The sequence below is a fragment of the Drosophila tropicalis genome, unplaced genomic scaffold, assembly GCF_018151085.1.
Source record: "Drosophila tropicalis isolate 14030-0801.00 unplaced genomic scaffold, ASM1815108v1 contig_878, whole genome shotgun sequence".
NCBI lineage: Eukaryota > Metazoa > Arthropoda > Insecta > Diptera > Drosophilidae > Drosophila > Drosophila tropicalis.
Window position 1 is genome coordinate 11,377,523 of NW_027173374.1, and position 17,330 is coordinate 11,394,852.

The 17,330-nt window shown below is 38.8% G+C and overlaps 5 protein-coding genes across 8 annotated transcripts in view; 3 read left to right on the forward strand and 2 right to left on the reverse strand.

Annotated features, from left to right (window-relative positions):
* Pdhb (Pyruvate dehydrogenase E1 beta subunit) overlaps positions 1 to 671 on the forward strand; it is a 63,444-nt gene extending 62,773 nt beyond the window's left edge. For all 3 annotated transcript variants that reach the window (XM_068301124.1, XM_068301122.1, XM_068301123.1), the window contains exons 5-6: positions 54 to 173; positions 229 to 671. In XM_068301124.1, coding sequence (XP_068157225.1) covers positions 54 to 173; positions 229 to 440 — 332 coding nt within the window. In that variant the 3' untranslated portion in view covers positions 441 to 671. The remainder of the gene's footprint in view (positions 1 to 53; positions 174 to 228) is intronic.
* Positions 672 to 976: 305 nt separating this feature from the next.
* On the forward strand, positions 977 to 3,001 carry Atg14 (autophagy related protein 14). Its single transcript, XM_068301121.1, has 3 exons — positions 977 to 1,378; positions 1,446 to 2,497; positions 2,560 to 3,001. The coding sequence occupies exons 1-3, from the start codon at positions 1,071 to 1,073 to the stop codon at positions 2,712 to 2,714; spliced, it is 1,515 nt and encodes a 504-aa protein (XP_068157222.1). The 5' UTR covers positions 977 to 1,070; the 3' UTR covers positions 2,715 to 3,001.
* A 567-nt stretch (positions 3,002 to 3,568) lies between these two features.
* yem (yemanuclein) lies at positions 3,569 to 8,016 on the reverse strand. Its single transcript, XM_068301119.1, has 6 exons — positions 7,135 to 8,016; positions 6,859 to 7,074; positions 6,052 to 6,799; positions 5,846 to 5,993; positions 5,549 to 5,788; positions 3,569 to 5,488 (listed from the first exon to the last, which is right to left on the reverse strand). The coding sequence occupies exons 1-6, from the start codon at positions 7,390 to 7,392 to the stop codon at positions 4,069 to 4,071; spliced, it is 3,030 nt and encodes a 1,009-aa protein (XP_068157220.1). The 5' UTR covers positions 7,393 to 8,016; the 3' UTR covers positions 3,569 to 4,068.
* Positions 8,017 to 8,524: 508 nt separating this feature from the next.
* On the forward strand, positions 8,525 to 14,638 carry Ctl2 (Choline transporter-like 2). 2 transcript variants are annotated; one of them, XM_068299871.1, is made up of 4 exons: positions 8,528 to 8,652; positions 8,975 to 9,268; positions 11,527 to 11,875; positions 11,941 to 14,638. In XM_068299871.1, the coding sequence occupies exons 3-4, from the start codon at positions 11,552 to 11,554 to the stop codon at positions 14,014 to 14,016; spliced, it is 2,400 nt and encodes a 799-aa protein (XP_068155972.1). In that variant the 5' UTR covers positions 8,528 to 8,652; positions 8,975 to 9,268; positions 11,527 to 11,551; the 3' UTR covers positions 14,017 to 14,638. The 2 variants fall into 2 exon arrangements, with proteins under 2 accessions (XP_068155971.1, XP_068155972.1); XM_068299870.1 differs by lacking the exon at positions 8,975 to 9,268 and having other exon boundaries at positions 8,525 to 8,652.
* dgt6 (dim gamma-tubulin 6) lies at positions 14,564 to 17,131 on the reverse strand. The gene is made up of 2 exons (XM_068299872.1): positions 15,304 to 17,131; positions 14,564 to 15,232 (listed from the first exon to the last, which is right to left on the reverse strand). The coding sequence occupies exons 1-2, from the start codon at positions 17,056 to 17,058 to the stop codon at positions 15,113 to 15,115; spliced, it is 1,875 nt and encodes a 624-aa protein (XP_068155973.1). The 5' UTR covers positions 17,059 to 17,131; the 3' UTR covers positions 14,564 to 15,112.
* Positions 17,132 to 17,330: the final 199 nt, after the last annotated feature.

The window sequence follows — 17,330 nt, forward strand, 5'->3', positions numbered from 1 at the left end:
AATAACAATCAACTTAAATAAAAAGTACACTGTCAAACTGTATTTCCATCCAGGCATCGAAGCTGAGGTAATCAATCTTCGTTCCATTCGTCCGCTGGATACGGCAACCATCTTTGCATCTGTCCGCAAGACACATCACCTGATCACCATTGAGAACGGCTGGCCCCAGCATGGTAAGAACTTATCTTAATGATTTGGTTAAGAGATTTCATGAGTATTCATTTGCAGGCGTCGGTGCTGAGATCTGTGCCCGCATTATGGAGGATCAAACATTTTTCGAACTAGATGCCCCAGTCTGGCGTTGCTGCGGTGTTGATGTACCCATGCCCTATGCCAAAACACTCGAGTTGAATGCTTTACCCCGTGTTCATGATGTTACAGAGGCTGCACTTAAAGTGCTCGGTGGCAAGGCTGGAAAGGCTGTTGCGGCCGCCAAGTAGATGCAATGTTTATTATTAAAATTAACTTTATGGACAGCTTGTCTCGGTCCCCTATCCCTGCCTCCGAAATTAAGCGCACTACAGTGAAAAAATCGAAATTAAAAAATGATTTGTTTGAAACTAGGCTGCTTTAATGCTGCCCCTGGTCTAAAGACACTCTAGTTAATTAATATATTGGGTTAACGAAATCTCTATTGAAAATAAAACGACATTAGTAACTTGAAAATTGAATTCAGTCAAATTAAGTTTTTATGTGTTTATTGATTTTAGTTAAATTTCTCCATTCTCCCATATGAATAAAACAAACAAAATACAAATAAATCCAATCTATACGTTTGGTAAATCTATTTGTATGTATAAACATATCAATTTGTTAATGTGTCTTAAAATATATTCTTTTGTTTAGTGTTTATATTTACAATAAATAAATCCGCGACTTTGAGTTTATTTAATCATTCAAAATTACCCGGGAGAAATTCCGTGACTGGAAAACTGCAGCCCTGGCAAAATAGCGAGTTTTGCAACACTGAAGCCAAACGCACTTCACAACACTGTCAACATTTACGCAGAAAATAGAAACTGGCAAAATAACAACAAATTAATTAATGCAAATGCAATGTTTTGCTTGTAATGGCAAATACCTCTAGCTCCGATGAAAGTGAAAGCTCCAAGGCACCAGAAAATTTTCAAATCTCCAGCAGCTCAACCAATGGCGATGAAGACGATGACGATGTCTCCACAAAAAATAAGAATACGAATTTCAACGTAAAGACAAAGGCGACGGGGATAACAACAACAGCATCAGCTGCAGCAGTAACAACAACAACAGCCACCACCACCAGATGTCCCTTATGCTGCAAGCATCAGCGTCGCTATCATTGTAGAAATTGTGTTAAAAATGGTAACATTACACATAGTACTAGCGATGAAGTCGAAAGGTAAATCCACATGATGATGATGAATTAGTCATGTATGTATGCATGTATGTTGTTTCTTTTCTTTCAGCTTGTCCGAGAAGCAACAAAAATATATAACTATACAGGCTGGACTGAAGGCTGTCAGTAGCAAATATGAGCGCCTTATCCAGCAACATAAATCGAATGAGAATCGCATTATGGCCATCAAGGCTAAGCGTAAACAGCTGGAGCTGCTCCAACAGCTGATTGCAAACAAAGGTAAACGGTTGGTGGCTCTAGGCGAACAGCGGGACGAACTACGTCGAGCCAATGCTGAGAAGCGTAAAAATTTGCCCAAATATCCTAATAAGGTGAAGCATCTGGAGGACTATGTACTCGATCGCATAGAGAAAATCGAACAGCTGAGGGAGACACATCTGGGTCTTATCGACAATATCAAGCAAGCGGCACGTCGAGACATTCAGCAGTTGGTTACGTACATTTTCCCCATAACCGAGGTGGTGCTTCGTGATGAACAGCATCGCAAGATGAGCAACGAACGCAGTGAGGAGGCTGAGACAATTGCCGCTCTGGCCGAAGCCAAAAACACATCCTATATAAGGGGCAAATGGGTGTTCCATGGCAGCGGCATTAGCGAAGTGCAATATCGTATTGTGGGTCCATCACTTCCAGCGAACGGGGACTATACAGCTTACCTAGACTGGTTGGCGGACAATAAAGATGATGTGCCCAAGACAACAGCCAATGAGATTACACCAAGTCGTTTTGAGGCATATCGCATTGTGGGCGCCCTCACATACACGGCTCAGTTGACGCAACTTCTTAGCTTCTACTTAAACGTACGGTTACCGCAAAAGATTGCCTATGGTGACTTTTGTCGCAAACTTCTCAATGAAGAGCAGTTCCTGCGAAAAGTATCGCGCGTCAATAACAATATTATGTATCTGGCGTACACGCAGCAAGTGAAACTGCGTGATCTGAATGAGCAACACACGTTGGAAAACATACTGGCCATACTTGATCTCGAGCGCAGTGATTTGGGTCGATATGGCCATTTAGATGTAAATAATGCGCCCCTAATGAGATCTGTGGACTCTCTTTTAATTGGCATAGAAACGGCTACGGAATCGGAATCTGAAGGTATGATAACACTATGATTAAGAAAATTATAACTATAAATACATACCTATAATCATCCACAGATGAGAACTCATTGCGCCTGGATTGGGAGGCAGTGCCCAGCTTGACACCGCAGCCCGAGTTAGCTGAGCCCAATCTAATGCCGGCTGGGGCCCAGCAATCAACTATTGCAATGGTTCGCATGGCAGCCACATCCGTATTGCGTTGGATAAAGTGAATTAATCAATCATTTTCTCATCCACCCACCCAACATCCCCCCCAAACAAACAAAAAAAATACCCATGAAATATCTGGAGCACGTATGTTATCATTTTACAAATTAGGCTAAGTTCATCATTGTGTGACATCGTGAACCGAGTTCCTGGGGAACGGCGGCGAATAAGCCTTTTGATTTGATATCGCCAATGAGTATATATACTTATACAACTATATCTATGTGTATATGAGGGTCTTTTCTTAAGCAAAACTTATTCAACTAAATTGACGTTTCCACTAAAACAATAATGTGCTGTTTTATTTCTGCTTTGTGTAAAAAAAAAAACGGAAATACCTTTCCCAAATGAATTCTATATAGGTCTGATATGCACTGAAATTGTTAATTGATGGTTTTATCCTATAGTTTTCTTCGATTTCGCCATATAGCGTGTATGATGTCCAGTTAAAAAATATAGTTTAGATTACTTGTTCACTCAATCATCGACCCCCGTACATATGTACATAAATGAATAATGTACCTACATTGATCTGCTGATTTAGTTACAACTGCTTTAATTTTAGTTTGATTTGTGTAAAACTAAAATCATAAATCAAAAAATTCCCAAGAATGAAGCCAAAAGTACGCTGCTTATTTTTTTTCACAATGAATTTTTACAAAAATTGTTCATATTATTTTTTATTATTACATAACTTATGATTTCTTCTTTTATTTAATAAACAATGGTTCGCTAAAAATAACTAGATAAACTTGTTTTGCTTAATTTCTTGATAAGTATGCAAGTCTAAATGGACCAATTAAAATACAATACGAAAACAAAAAATTAAATTTCTTTGCGACTCGAATAAAGAAATAAATTTTGCAAATGACTAAAGCGCTTACGAAACCTTTATACATATCTATCTATATATATATATATAAATATCAACTAATTGTGGAGATATTGAAAATTAGAATCGTTTAATCGGGGAGCAATAGAGAATAGACGAGAAAAAAACTAAACAAATTTTGTGGGCAGTTGTAATTGTTGTTGCTGCTGCGGATGTTGTCCATTGCTAGACGACACTACTTCTATGGTTGAAGGCGGCGGAGGTGGAGAAGGCTTTAAAAATACTTGGGGCAGTGTTGCGGCGGTTAGTGTCCCAACCTTGCTGGTGGCAGTGGTTAAACCTCCGCCAGCACTCACAGAAGCGCCATTAATCAGGCTCAAAGTCTTATGCTGGTGCGGATCATAGTGGTTGGTGGGTACACTCATGGAGGAGAGCACGAGGGCAGCTGCAACAGCCTGCTCGTGATTGTAGAATGCCGACACTGGCGACTGCGTTTGCGTAGGCGTCTGTGTGGCATTTGTTGAATGTCATTGGGGCGTCGATGGCGTTCCAGCGCCCGTTGCTGCTGTTCCAGCTCCGCTCTTCAGACTGCTGGGCGAGACGACGGTGGTGAATTGTGGTGAACATTTCATTTGTTTCTCTAAAGTCTTTAAATCGTTCATGGCCTTAATTATATGCGGATTGGTGAGATCGAACGCATGTTGGCCCAATGAGCCAGCCGCAACACCCGCTGTGCTTATTGGCAAACCCAATTTGGCGTTGTTATTGTTATTATAAACATACATGTTGTCCATTTTAAAGCCAAGTTGTCCAACACTTATGTTTGCTCCATTTGCCGAAGAAGGTTTTACTTTTGTTTTGTGTGTGACTTTATTTTTGACCCCGGATTTTGTAGCTGGATAGCAGCCCACAAACTCAACACCATCTGACTCCCCGCTACTCTCCCAGCGGGCCTCTTGCGCAGGTGAAATCGTAATAGAATTGTTGGGTTTTGTGTTGGCATTAGTGGCGACCAGCTGCTTTGATGTCTGCAAAATATCACTGGGACTTCTGTAATCATCCAGATTAATGATATGAGGTGTAGGCCGTGCTGTGCTGACACTCATATTGGAATGTTGATTGCCCACTTTGATTGTCGTGGTATTGGCGGATGTGGAGGATAAACTAGCAGTGGCTGTAACAGAAGGAGATACCGAAACGGATTTAGACCCCGAAACAGATGAGGCAGCTGCTAAAGCTGAGGCTGTCATTATGTTAAATATGCTATGATCGGTTTTCTTAGTGATGGAGGCCAAATCAATGACGCCAGCTAAGGCAGCTGCTTGAGCGGAGGTACTAGGCATATTTAATAGTGTTTCGAGGGGATTGGGTAGGATATGCTGCTGCTGAGGCAGCTGCGTTTCCTGCGGTGTCTGTTTGACCGCCGCTGTTGCCGCCGTCTTTTTCACTTTGGGCGGTTTGACATTCGTTTTCGTTGACGGCGGCTCTTTGAGCTTTCGTTTTAGACTATTCGATGAGGCACTTGTTGCTGAATCTGTATCAGAATTGGCACGAGATCGACTCTCCTCGATTATGGGTTTCAGATAATTGGAGGCATGGCTCATGGCATTATGTGCCACTGTTGATAACGATTCAGCATTGGAAACAGGAGCAGCAATCGCTTTCGTCTTTGTTTTATCTTTTGCCCTTTTACTGGTATTTTTATGCCGATCGATTTCACGTTGCAAATCGTCATAGTGCATCCAGCCCTTTGGCCAAAGTTCCACCACTTTCTTCTTCAGATAACCATTGATGAATTCTTCCAATGAGTCTTTGCGCTTGCCGAGCACAGCGTACGATGTCCATCGTGCCTGATATACATCATACAAAAGTTGCCTCAATTCACTATTCCATTGGAATTTCTTCCGCGGCATCTTGGGAGGATGTTCCGAGTTGATATCCACAGCCCTAATAAAATAGATGTGAAGATAAATTAAACTCTTTCGAGCTTAAATTCGAAAAACTTACGCCTGGATACTGCACTGATGTAGTTCAATTTCATAGTTCGCTATTGCCCTTGGCATAATCTCGGTAATCGCCTTGCGCAGCTTATCCAGGGCATTTGTCGACTTGTTTCTCTCCTCCTTGGAAATCATGGCCTTGGCCTTGCGTAGGATAAAGTATTTGGGCAATTGTAATTGATACTCCAAATGTGCATAGACCATATTACGCGCATTGCGATCCGTACAGAGTAGTGCCTCATATACCCTAAAAAAATATTAAATTTAGATGTTGGTTGGTTTTCAGATCGAAAGTTAAACTCACTTGAGGAGGAGTGCTGTTAGCTTATCATCGAAAAAGAACTTTTTGCCACACATATCTCGACTTCTAACTGCGTCCTTGAAGCTCTGGATGATTGTTAGGGTTTCCTTATCTAATGATGTGGGTAATACAGTGTCTCCTGTTCGTAGATCTGAAAACAGAATGCAAAATGTATCGATATAATCTTATTGCGATATATTTGCACTCACTGTCCACTCCATTGTTTCCTTTGGACTGTTTTTCGTTTCTGCCTTGCTCCGTAGCCGAATCTGTGCCACCATTTTCACTACTTGACTCGACATCCGTGGAATTGCATTTAAGTTCGCCATTATGCGTTCCCTTATTGGACGATCCACCTTGGGATTTGAGGAAGCTATCCCTTTTTGCTTTAAGCATATCCTTGACGGTGGTTGTTTTAACGACCTTCTTTAGGGCCTGAGCCTGGCGCTCATCTGTATCAGAGTTTTCTCTAGCACTGGGACGAGGTGAGTTTGATGACGATGAGGTGCCATCTAACTTCTTAACGGTCTTTTTCTTGTCTATGCTCGGATTAATGGCGATCTTAGGTTTTTCATTCGAAGCACTGGATTTTTGCCTGTTTTCTAATTTGTCTTTGTACTTTTTCTTTGCTTTGGCTGCGGCTACTGACCCAGTATCTTCATCTTCTAGGCTTTCGCTATCGCTGCCATCTTCCTCTTCTTCTTCGTCATCGTCCTCCTCATCATCGTCATCGTCCTCGTCGTCATCATCATTGTCTTCGCCTTCACTAGATGAAGAAGAAGACGAATCTGAACTAGATGATATAATACGTTTGCGGGATCTCTCTGGCATTTTTATGATCTCATCGGTGCGGGTGGTATATGATTTCTTGATTAGATTCTTAAACTCCAAGGCTCCACAGTTAATGTAAAAGCCTCCTTTAAGAGTCTCAACCTCCTCAGGTATAACTTCGTCGTACTATAAAAATAAGAAATAAATATTTTTTAACTGAAAACGATTAAATTATTCATTCATACCGCTTCCGTATTGTCTATGAAAGAGTCAGACTCATCGTAGCCCATGCCAATGTCGCAAAAGTCATCCTTTTTGCTACGTCCTCTGCCCTTGACATAAGCATTGCCATATTTGGCTTCCAACTCCTTGGCAATTCGCGCAACATCATCATCATTATCGCCAAATGGATCACTTCCCTGTCCGCTAACAGCTTTGGCCCTTAATTTCTTTGCTTTTTTCTAAAACGATTTTACAGTGAATTTATAGAATCATACTATTGAGTAAAGACACACACTGACCTTTTCCACATGCAGGAGCTTTGTGTAATTAAATTCTGGATATTTGTTGGAATCTGTTTCAAATAGTTCCAACTTCAAACGTATACTCTTATTGGTGGTCTTTGAAGATTTGGCTGATGGGACCTCCGGTTCAAGAAAATCACCGCCACCAAATCTGGAGGGAAATGCTGCCGCTGCAGCAGCCGCTGTCTCCGTTTGGCTTATAGTGGTTAGACTGACACGCTTTGGTTCGCCAATTCCACTCGATGTTTTCGACATTTTTTGTTGTTTACCAAAAGAACCGAACAAACCTTCCCGCTCTTTTGATAAAAAAAATAACAGGGAGAGCGCACCGCGTGTTGCGGTTATTGCTTCTTCTTCCCTTTCAGCTAATCCCCTCCCCCGACCGCTTGCTACAGGGTACTGGGATGGATGTCTCTTTCTGCACGTACACACACCACGAACACTAACAGCGAGTCATGGCCTCAGCCTCTCCCTCCTTTAAGCCTTTTCAGCCTGATTTTGACACTTTTATTTCAAATCGAAGTAAAATAACGAAAAAAACACACATAAATTAACACAAAGAACTTCGATTTGTTGGAGCGTCGCCTGCACTCCAGTTTTGACCACACACTAATCTACCCTCTTCTTCTTTGGAGGTGTAATAACAGTAAATGAAAAAAAAAAAAAAACGCTTTCGTTTCTGATTCAATCCGTTTTGCAGGCGCCGGCACAAAAACAATTCAAATTCCGAATTTCCAAATAAAATTGACTTTTATTACCGATGTACCTACTAACAGGTTTTATTTGAGATCACATTCGAAAGTCGAGATGGAGGCGCTTTTTGCACATTTGCGAATTCTCGCCTTCTAATTTGCTTTCTTTTAATCAACAAAATTCCGTACACAACGCTACATGGTTCATGGTACCCGCGCCCCCCCTCGCGATTTAAGCGTTTTTCAGCACTGGCTAAAAAAACATTTGCAATATAGCCGTCCCTCTTGCACGGACATCGATAGTGATCTAAACATAAACAAGATTATACCTAAAATTCGATCAGTCATAATCATTGCATTAAAATAAAAAAAAAAAGCATTTAATAATTCCAATTTATTAAATAAATTAGCAAATGTATTTGCAATACAGTAAACAGCTGATTTTGAAAACAAAACAAACGATAAGTATAGAGATGGTCACGTGAGCAACAATTTTAGCAACGTCAACAGAATATTGACATTGCTTCATAGTTATCTTTGAAATTATCGTTAGAAACTTTTTAACAACGTGAACGAACAGACTTACCTACTTTGCTCAAAATTTAGTCCCTTCCTCAAATAAAATATAAAATCACGATAATATGACAGACGCCCATCTCTAAACTAAGCAGATTTTGTCACTGTTCAATACTGAGCAGCAACAGCTGATCAAATGTTGTTAAACAGAGGGCTCTGTACGTCAGTTCTTGTTGGGGTTTTGTATTGTGATACTCTCTCAGTATTATTGCGCGAGTGGAGCTAGTTGCTTCATGTAACTCACCATGTAAGTGTTTGATAATTATAAATAATTAAAGTGCTCTTTCGTCTTGTTTGTTGTTGGTTGGTTGGGACCCTTAACAAATCAGAGCCTGCTGCACCATAAAAACAATGTTGCATGCTAAGGGAAATTTCAAGTGAAAATGCAAGCTGTTATTACCAACAATTGTGCTAGGTGTTTTTGTGCTGTTTTGGTTATCAATAACATAAATGTGGGCCATCTTTGGCCACTTTTTGTTGTTCATTCCATAGGAATGTATTTCTATATGTATGTATGTATGTATGTATTGTGAATTTATGTTGGCCCCTTTGCCACCCTATGCTTGCAGTAACTTCGTGAAAAAAGAGCAACGTACGCGAACGACTTAAAGCTTAGTCCAAACAAAGACTAAGGTTGACCTGAACGAAACTTGAAAGGACACAGCATAACATAAAGGGGATTCAACAAAGGAGCAATTCTGCTCCCGCTTTCCACTTAGTCACCCACACACACACACATACGCATGGGGGTTACCCGAAACGAGACAATAAAGAGGAGCTTTGTCTAGTGGTTTTTTTTTTTTTGCTCCGCCATTTCTCTCATTTACATTAAAACCTTGAACGCGATCGTGACAGACAACGCGGTGAGTAATATTAATATCTTTTCCATTAGTAATTAATGCTTCTTCTGCCGTTTGTTAAAACAAACGCAAACTACAAGGCAATTAGTTAGTTACTCCTGTTTCTGCGATAAGAGATAAAAGCAATGTATATGATATATGTACATACATACATATGTACATAGACATACAGCATGACTTATAAATTTGAATTGCTATCGCCCATGAAAATTAGATCATAAAAACTTTAAATCCCTAACAAACAAAAAAACAAATAATAATTAAATCCCCAAATTATAGACACTTTGGATATGTCAAAGTCTTTATACCCTTTATAGGTGTTTCTTTATACATAAAGTGTCAAGTCCAACCAAAATGAACTGTTTAATATACATATAGTCATCTGATCTTGTTTATCTTATCTTACCCAGGAAGAACAAGTAATACCTTTTGTAAATACAAATATACCCGCTTTGCTGTTAGAGTATTACTACAATAGCGGTAAATAACCTTGACTGTGTCGCCACACTTGCCTTGCAGTCCAAATTTGTTCAACAAAAATGAAAAAAAAAACAATTTTTTTTTTACTGGAAAAACTTTCAATGAAAATGCCGACGATTAAGGCGGCAACGGGTTTTCCATTTGGACAGAAGCCACCAAAAACTAAGCTAAATAAATAAACAATTCAACAAACAAACAAAAAAAGAAAAGCAACCGCAACAAGTTGAGCGCATAAAATTAATTTACTTTTTAATGCGTCATTATTGCCAATTTACGCAATGTTTTGTTATGGTGAAGGGGATGGTGATGTTCGGTAAAGGAGGAGGAAGAGGCGACAGTAGTCACTGCCGGCATTGATTGCTCCTGCTCTTGTTCGTATCTCTCTCGTTCTCTGTGTTTTGCGGGTTCATTCCCGTTCATTATCAAGAATAATATCGGCATCATTTCACATCAAACAAGTAAAGTGCAAAATTATTATACAAAAATTGTTGATAAGGTGCCCCAATCAGTGATACCCTAGTCAAGAAATGTTGAAAAATAAAGAATTGTTGCAATTTCCGACAGTTAGAGTTTTATGTACAGTATATAAAACTCAAGGAATCCTAGGAGCTAGTGTTTAGCAATCAGATAGTAAGAAAGTATCTAATGTCCGTGACTAAACCATTTTTTAAATTTGAGAGTTTACTTTTGTATAAAAATTTATCCAAATGTCTGAAAAACAAATCAATTGATTAATAATATCGCCAACGCAGATGATTTTAATCTTAATACATATATGTACATACTTACATATGTTTTTATATGTACTTGAATGATTTAACTAAGTGATTCAAACTAAATGGGCTTCCTCTCCATGACTTTCTTAGAATTTAAAAATTCGTCACAAGATATTCTTCAGCAAGTCAAAAGTAATACATACATACATATATCCTGAACACAAAACTATTTTCATTTAAAAGCACATAATACATAAATAGTTTGTATTTGATAGTTTGTAATGACAAATGAAAATGAAAGGGATGTAGACAAAGCTAAAGTAGAGACAAAGTTTCTCCAAACTGGTTAATAGTATATTTACCTGCAACAGGTTATTTAAGCTTTCATTTGATAAAGATGGAAAATTGCAAATTTCAGTCAACAAAAGAAAAAAAAAGAAGTGAGTGCAACTTCCTGCCAAGATAAAGTGAAGACTTCTGTAAAATAAATATAAGAGCAATTGTACAACAGTCTTGATAAATAAAGTTATAATTTTGTAGGTCTATATTATATATGTATGTACATACATATATCGATTTATGTATCAGGATTTTGTCCATTTTTTTAAATCTCTTCGGCTAGAAGGCTTCTAACGGCTATAAAATATATTTCTTAATAACCTTTTTACTTTTTTTTTACAAATGTTCCATAATCATCGTTTATGTATATCTCGATTTAAAAATCTTATTTCTCAATTTCTCCTTGAATATTTCTTATCAACTTTTTTACTAAATAATAATAACTTCGTAGTAACACGGGCCAGTAACAAATATTCCCCAAGAAAATTTTGCTATTAAATGATTCTTATTTTTTGGTGTTCTCTATATCTAGATTTATGTATGTATGTTCAGATGGAACATGTCATTCCAAATTGAGAAAAATAAATATGACGCATAGACAAGAAAACTGAACATTGAAAATTCCCATTGACTATCGAAAACATACATAGTTATTTGTACATACTTGAAACCATTAATTGATATTGATATTTGGAATTGATTATGAACTTTCAATACTCATTCCAGGCCGCGTGAGCAGAACACTAACAATATGACTGAGAGCGACGAACTGATGAATAAATATGGCGAACCATTACGCTATGATAGGAATTTCAAGGGACCACGACAAAAGGATCGCAGCTGCACAGATGTACCCTGTCTGATATTGTTTATCCTCTTCCTTGGGGGTTGGGGCTTCATTGCTCATTATGCGATCAAGAATGGTGATCTAAATAAACTGATGGTGCCAACGGATTCGTTGAATCGCAAGTGCGGCATAGATTCATCCGTCCTGAACAAAAAGTACTTATTCTTTTTTAATCTCTCGCAATGCATTGATCCATTAGTGCCACTGACAGGCTGCCAGACACCTCAGGTAATTATTTTTTTATTTAATGACTGAAACAACAATGGATTGCCTGTTCATTTTGGGTTTTGTAGGTATGCGTGGAGTCCTGCCCCAAGGAATCGTTCATTTGGGACACTATGAAAGATAGACCCTTTGATGAACTTAAAAGGAAACTTATTTGTATTACCGAAGAGACGTATTCGACAATTCACACAAAGAATGATATCGAAAGAGCAATTGAGAATCAACTTTGCGCCAGATGGTATATCAAGAGTGCTCCGTTCCTAAATCGTTGCATGTTTGAGTTCTCAGAGAAGATGTGTGAGTTCATTCCCTCCTTCTTACTTAGAGGTGGGCGTTCGCGTCGCGATGTGCTCCAGTTGGCTGGCAATGCAAGCTCCGAGCCCGAGATACAAGCTCAAGCCTTGGTCTTGAACATGCCGCAATATCTGGTGGCGCCCCCGCAACCAGATAGCAAGCAACATGCCGAGATTGCAGAGGAGCCGATAGTCCAATGTCGTCGCAGGCTAAATGAGGCCGTTATCAAAGAGAAGATGATGCAAACGGATACGAGATTAGCCAAATTGGTGGGCAATATGGTGGCTCACTTTTACAATGGCACTCACGATGCCCAGCGCTTGGGTGAAGAAATTGTCGAGGATCTGGTTAACTCGTGGTCGGTTATTTTGGTTGCCTTGTTGTGCACTTTGATTGCATCGCTGGTATTCATTGCTCTAATGCGTTGGCTTTCCGCTCCCATTCTCTGGTTTTCGATAATTGGAGTGCTCGTTGGCTTACTGGTGGGAATCTACTACACCATTAGGCAATATACGCACTGGAAGAAGACACCGACCGTACCCAATCATGGCCTTAATCTCCAGTCGACGGTGACAAATGTTCTGCAGGATCAGAGTACATGGCTATATCTGTCAATATTCCTTGGCGCTTGCTTTATAATCATTTTATTGCTGGTCGTGGTGCTACGCAAACGGATACGCATTGCCATAGCTTTAACCAAGGAGGGCAGCAAGGCTGTTAGTACTGTTATTAGCACAGTGTTTTTCCCAATCTTTTCTTGGATCCTATATATTGTGGCCATAACATTTGCCATTGGAGTGGGTCTATATTTGGGTTCCATCGGTCAATCATCGTACCGCATGGTCCAACGTCTGACAGCAAATGGAGAGCCAACCAATGAACAGTGCAGATGTGAAGGCCTTGCCATTAATTATACAATTGGAAGTGCTTGCGATCCGCAGATTTTTCAGCAAAACTGCTACAACACGCAGGCCTCGACAACTGGCTTCTTCCAACAGCCGCAACGCGTGCCCTGCGCCAATACCACTTGCAGTTTTGAAAAGATAGAGAATCCCCGTTTGGTCCAGTGGTTTATTGTCTACAATGTGTTTGGTTTCCTATGGCTAAGCTTCTTCATATCGGCCTTTAGTGACATGGTTCTAGCCGCCACATTTGCTCGCTGGTATTGGACATTTAAGAAGCGTGATGTTCCCTACTTTACGCTAACGGGAGCCTTCTTCCAGACAGCCTTCTACCATCTTGGTACTGTGGCCTTTGGATCTCTCATTTTGGCCATTTGCCGCATGATACGCTTGATCCTGGAGTATATCGATAATAAGCTAAAGAAGTACGATAATTCAGTCACGCGAGCCATACTCTGTTGTATGCGCTGCTTCTTCTGGCTGCTGGAGACTTTTTTGAAGTTCCTCAATCGAAATGCCTATATAATGTGCGCTATACATGGCAAAAACTTTTGCTCTAGTGCCAAGGATTCATTTAACTTGATTATGCGTAACTTTTTGCGTGTTGTCACATTGGACAAGGTTACAGATTTTCTGTTCTTCCTATCAAAAATGCTACTCACAGCCGGCTCTGGTGTCGCCACATATTACTTTTTGGCCAACAATCCGGCCATTGTACAATTGCATTATAAGGAAGTGCCCACTGCAGTTGTGGTCATTGCAGCTTTTCTCATTAGCAGCGTCTTCTTTGGCGTCTACTCAATGGCCGTGGACACATTGTTCTTATGCTTCCTAGAGGATTGTGAGCGAAATGATGGTACACCCGAGAAGCCATACTTTATGTCTAAGCAACTGATGAAGATACTGGGAAAGAAGAATAAGTTGCCACCGCGTCAACGCCGCAAATAGACAAAGATCAGAGATATATACATAAAAGGACAGTGCAAATTGTAAAATTAATTGTAAACAGAACGAGCTCAAGACATAGGATACACACAAAACATCCATTTTGATATACATATACCCATATATATATATATATTTATTATAATCCCCAGCGCAATTGTTTCGGGTTGTGAGCAGATTAGGATTGCTCATTATTATATTGCAAAATATGCATTACATAAAATGTATGCAACTAAAATCCTAGAATTGCCAATACTCTAATGATCTTTAATTATTAACTTAAATGAATTACTTTTGTATATAATACACAATATTTAAACGAGTCCGAATAAATGAATGAATTAGATTTAGGCGCTGAATACATCAGAAACAAAAACAACAAATTCTAAACAACAATGATGAAAAAGACCATAAGCAATAAATACATACATCCATAGATATGGCATGCTATTAACATATCTAACGATAACATATTATACATATATAAATTATATACTATAATTACATTGGATTTCAGTAATTGAATTCAGCACAAATTACGCACGACATCTCATCTTTTCGGTTGTATTTTTTTTCTTCTATTTTGTTTATCATATTGTACAATAAAATTAAATTTAACATTTCATTACTTTGATTTAATTTAATTAATTTCGATGCTCAACTCATTTTTGATCAAGTCTGATTTTGCCAGCTGGAAAAAGGAAAGAATGCAATTCCAAAATACTTGTAGAAATATATTACTTAAGTAGTTAAGTTGTATGAATTTCATGAATTTTTTTTAAATATATTAATGTGTAACAGAAAAAAAAAACCAAAAACGAAATACAAATTTCTAATCATTAATTTACATTTCAAAAAATCTTTCGAATTAAAATTCTGACTTTAGATTGCTCTAAGGATATCTTCATTAAATTCAGTTCAGTTTAATTCAATTAAACATCGATTTTTTTTTTTAATTTTTACAGTTTTAAGAGTATTTTATCGTTTTTACTTTCTGTTTAAAGAAAATTCTATAGCTATGTTAATTTACTTTAGTTTAGTATAATTTAATTAAACCTTATATATGTATATATTCTTTTTGATTTTCAGTTTTAGGTGCCTACATGGAAATATCCTTGAGTACACTATCGCTAATATTTTGCAGCTCAAAATCCTGCTGATTGAAACTCAAGTTTAAAGGACTATTTAATTTCGCATCCATTTCCAGACTATCTGAATTCTGCAAAACAAAGATATTGTTTTATTTTTGGTCATTGTATAAAGTTAACAAGATATTCTTATGCTACTTACAGTAATTGTAAAATCGTTCAACTGAATACGAGGCGGTAATGGCACCAAAGGATCCAGTCTACCCGATGGCGAAGTGCTGAGATTTTGCACATTGAGCGATGCATCGAGAACCTTCATCACGGCAGCACTCTTCTTGGCCATCAGCGAACTATTAGTATCTCCTGTGGGTTCAGTAATCGTTCGCTCATGTGAACCGAGCAGAGAACTAGATGAAACCGGCGTGGTCTCTTCAAATCCAAAGGAAGCTTGCAACTCTTTCCATTTACTGCCCAACGAAGAGAGATTGGACTTTGGCTGCATTGTTTGGTTAGGATTGGTATGGGATTGGGATGTTTTCTTATTGATGGTTCTTAGCAACTGCATTGGATCAAGTATCTTGGAACGATTTGTTGCCGAGCTTTGATCCAAGGTGTGATCGCTATTGGCTCCCTTTCGCGCTGATCGAGGTGGAGCTGGCATAACTAACGTTTTACTCAGGGCTTCAAATTGTAGATTGGCATCAACGATGTCGTCTTGAAGTGGCAACCGTACCTGCGGATTCCGCGAACCATTTGCCGGCAACTCCAACTTGATCGGTGGCGTGGAAACATATTTTAGCATAAAAGGATGCTCAGCAGCCAAATTATTTATGCGAGGCGTAGCAGGGACTTCCATAGTCTGATCCGTTGGCAAATTTTTGTTGTTTTGCAGCTCCTTGCTGCGAATATTCAAACTTTTCTGTATCTCTGTAGCTTGATTCTGCGTTTGGGTTAGATCAAGTTGGAGTTCGGCCAGTTGTTTCGTAACAAACTCGTTGGACTCATTGTAGTGATCGTTGGCATCTAATTGCTCTGCAATTGTTTCACTAATTTTATTAAAAGAACTTAACAATGCATTGATCTTAGACCCTTCAGACTCGAGGTGATTATTATGGCCAATTACTTTTAGCGCTTGGTTTACAGACTCTTTGGCCTGACTATTTTCCAACTGTTTAGCCTGAAACTGATCCATGTCTTCCTTAAGGCCACAAAGTGGAGCCTCAAGAGCTGCCAATCTAGCAGCTGGCTTGGTAACTCGTTCTTTAATTAGTTGCATATTACTAGCTTCAAAGTTCTGGATGAAACTCTCATCCATCATAACAGACACTGGCACACCGGTTTTCTTTGACATCTGCGATATCATACCCTTCATTTTCTGAATTTTATCCTTTAAAAGAGCCGAGTTTTCTGTGATGTCCTCCACATATGACGAAGCTGCTTCTTTTAGTAACTTATTTCTTTTTTGCATGGTCTTCAGTGGCATCTTCCTCAAAACATCAAAATCCTTACCCAAACTTTGACGCAATGTCTTTTCTTGGGTCTTGCACATTTCCCGAATGACAAATCCAATGAATTCAGATAGAAAGTTAATGAACTTCAACCCGCCTGGCATCACCACCAAGTAAGACTTGATGTCACCAAATTTCAATTGATGTTTTTCGTTCAAATCCTTGAGATATTCAACTGTAGCCGAACGGAAGGTTGCTTCTTCTTTTTTACTTGTAATGGGCCAGTAGAAGCGCTTTTTAAACTCTACGGAATCATGCAAGCGGAATAAATAAGCCATTACCTGCAGGAAGGCTGGCTGATTTGGCTTGATGAACATATCTTTGGATACCAATGGCTTCAATTCATCGTTCATTGGATAAAGCATTCCAAGGCCTTGGAGTTTTACACAAAGTTTCTCACTCTGTTCCTTCTCTTCGGCCTTTCGTGGGGCAATTGTGGTGCGGTCCATTATTAATTACTTAAATCTGATTTTTTTCTTGTTGCTTTAATTTACCGCTTCTTTCAAAAGTTTTGTTGCTTTATGTGACAATGCCAATTTATAAATATCTCTGTTTTACAACACTAAAATACCAGGGATGAACTCTCTTTTGTGTAAGATTAAATTAAAGTAACTAATTAAATTACTAAATACGTTTAGTGTATTAGCCGTTTCATTTATCCTTAATGATTTTGAATGTTTTTAAACTAGCTCATTAGATGAAAAATAAAATGACTAATTTG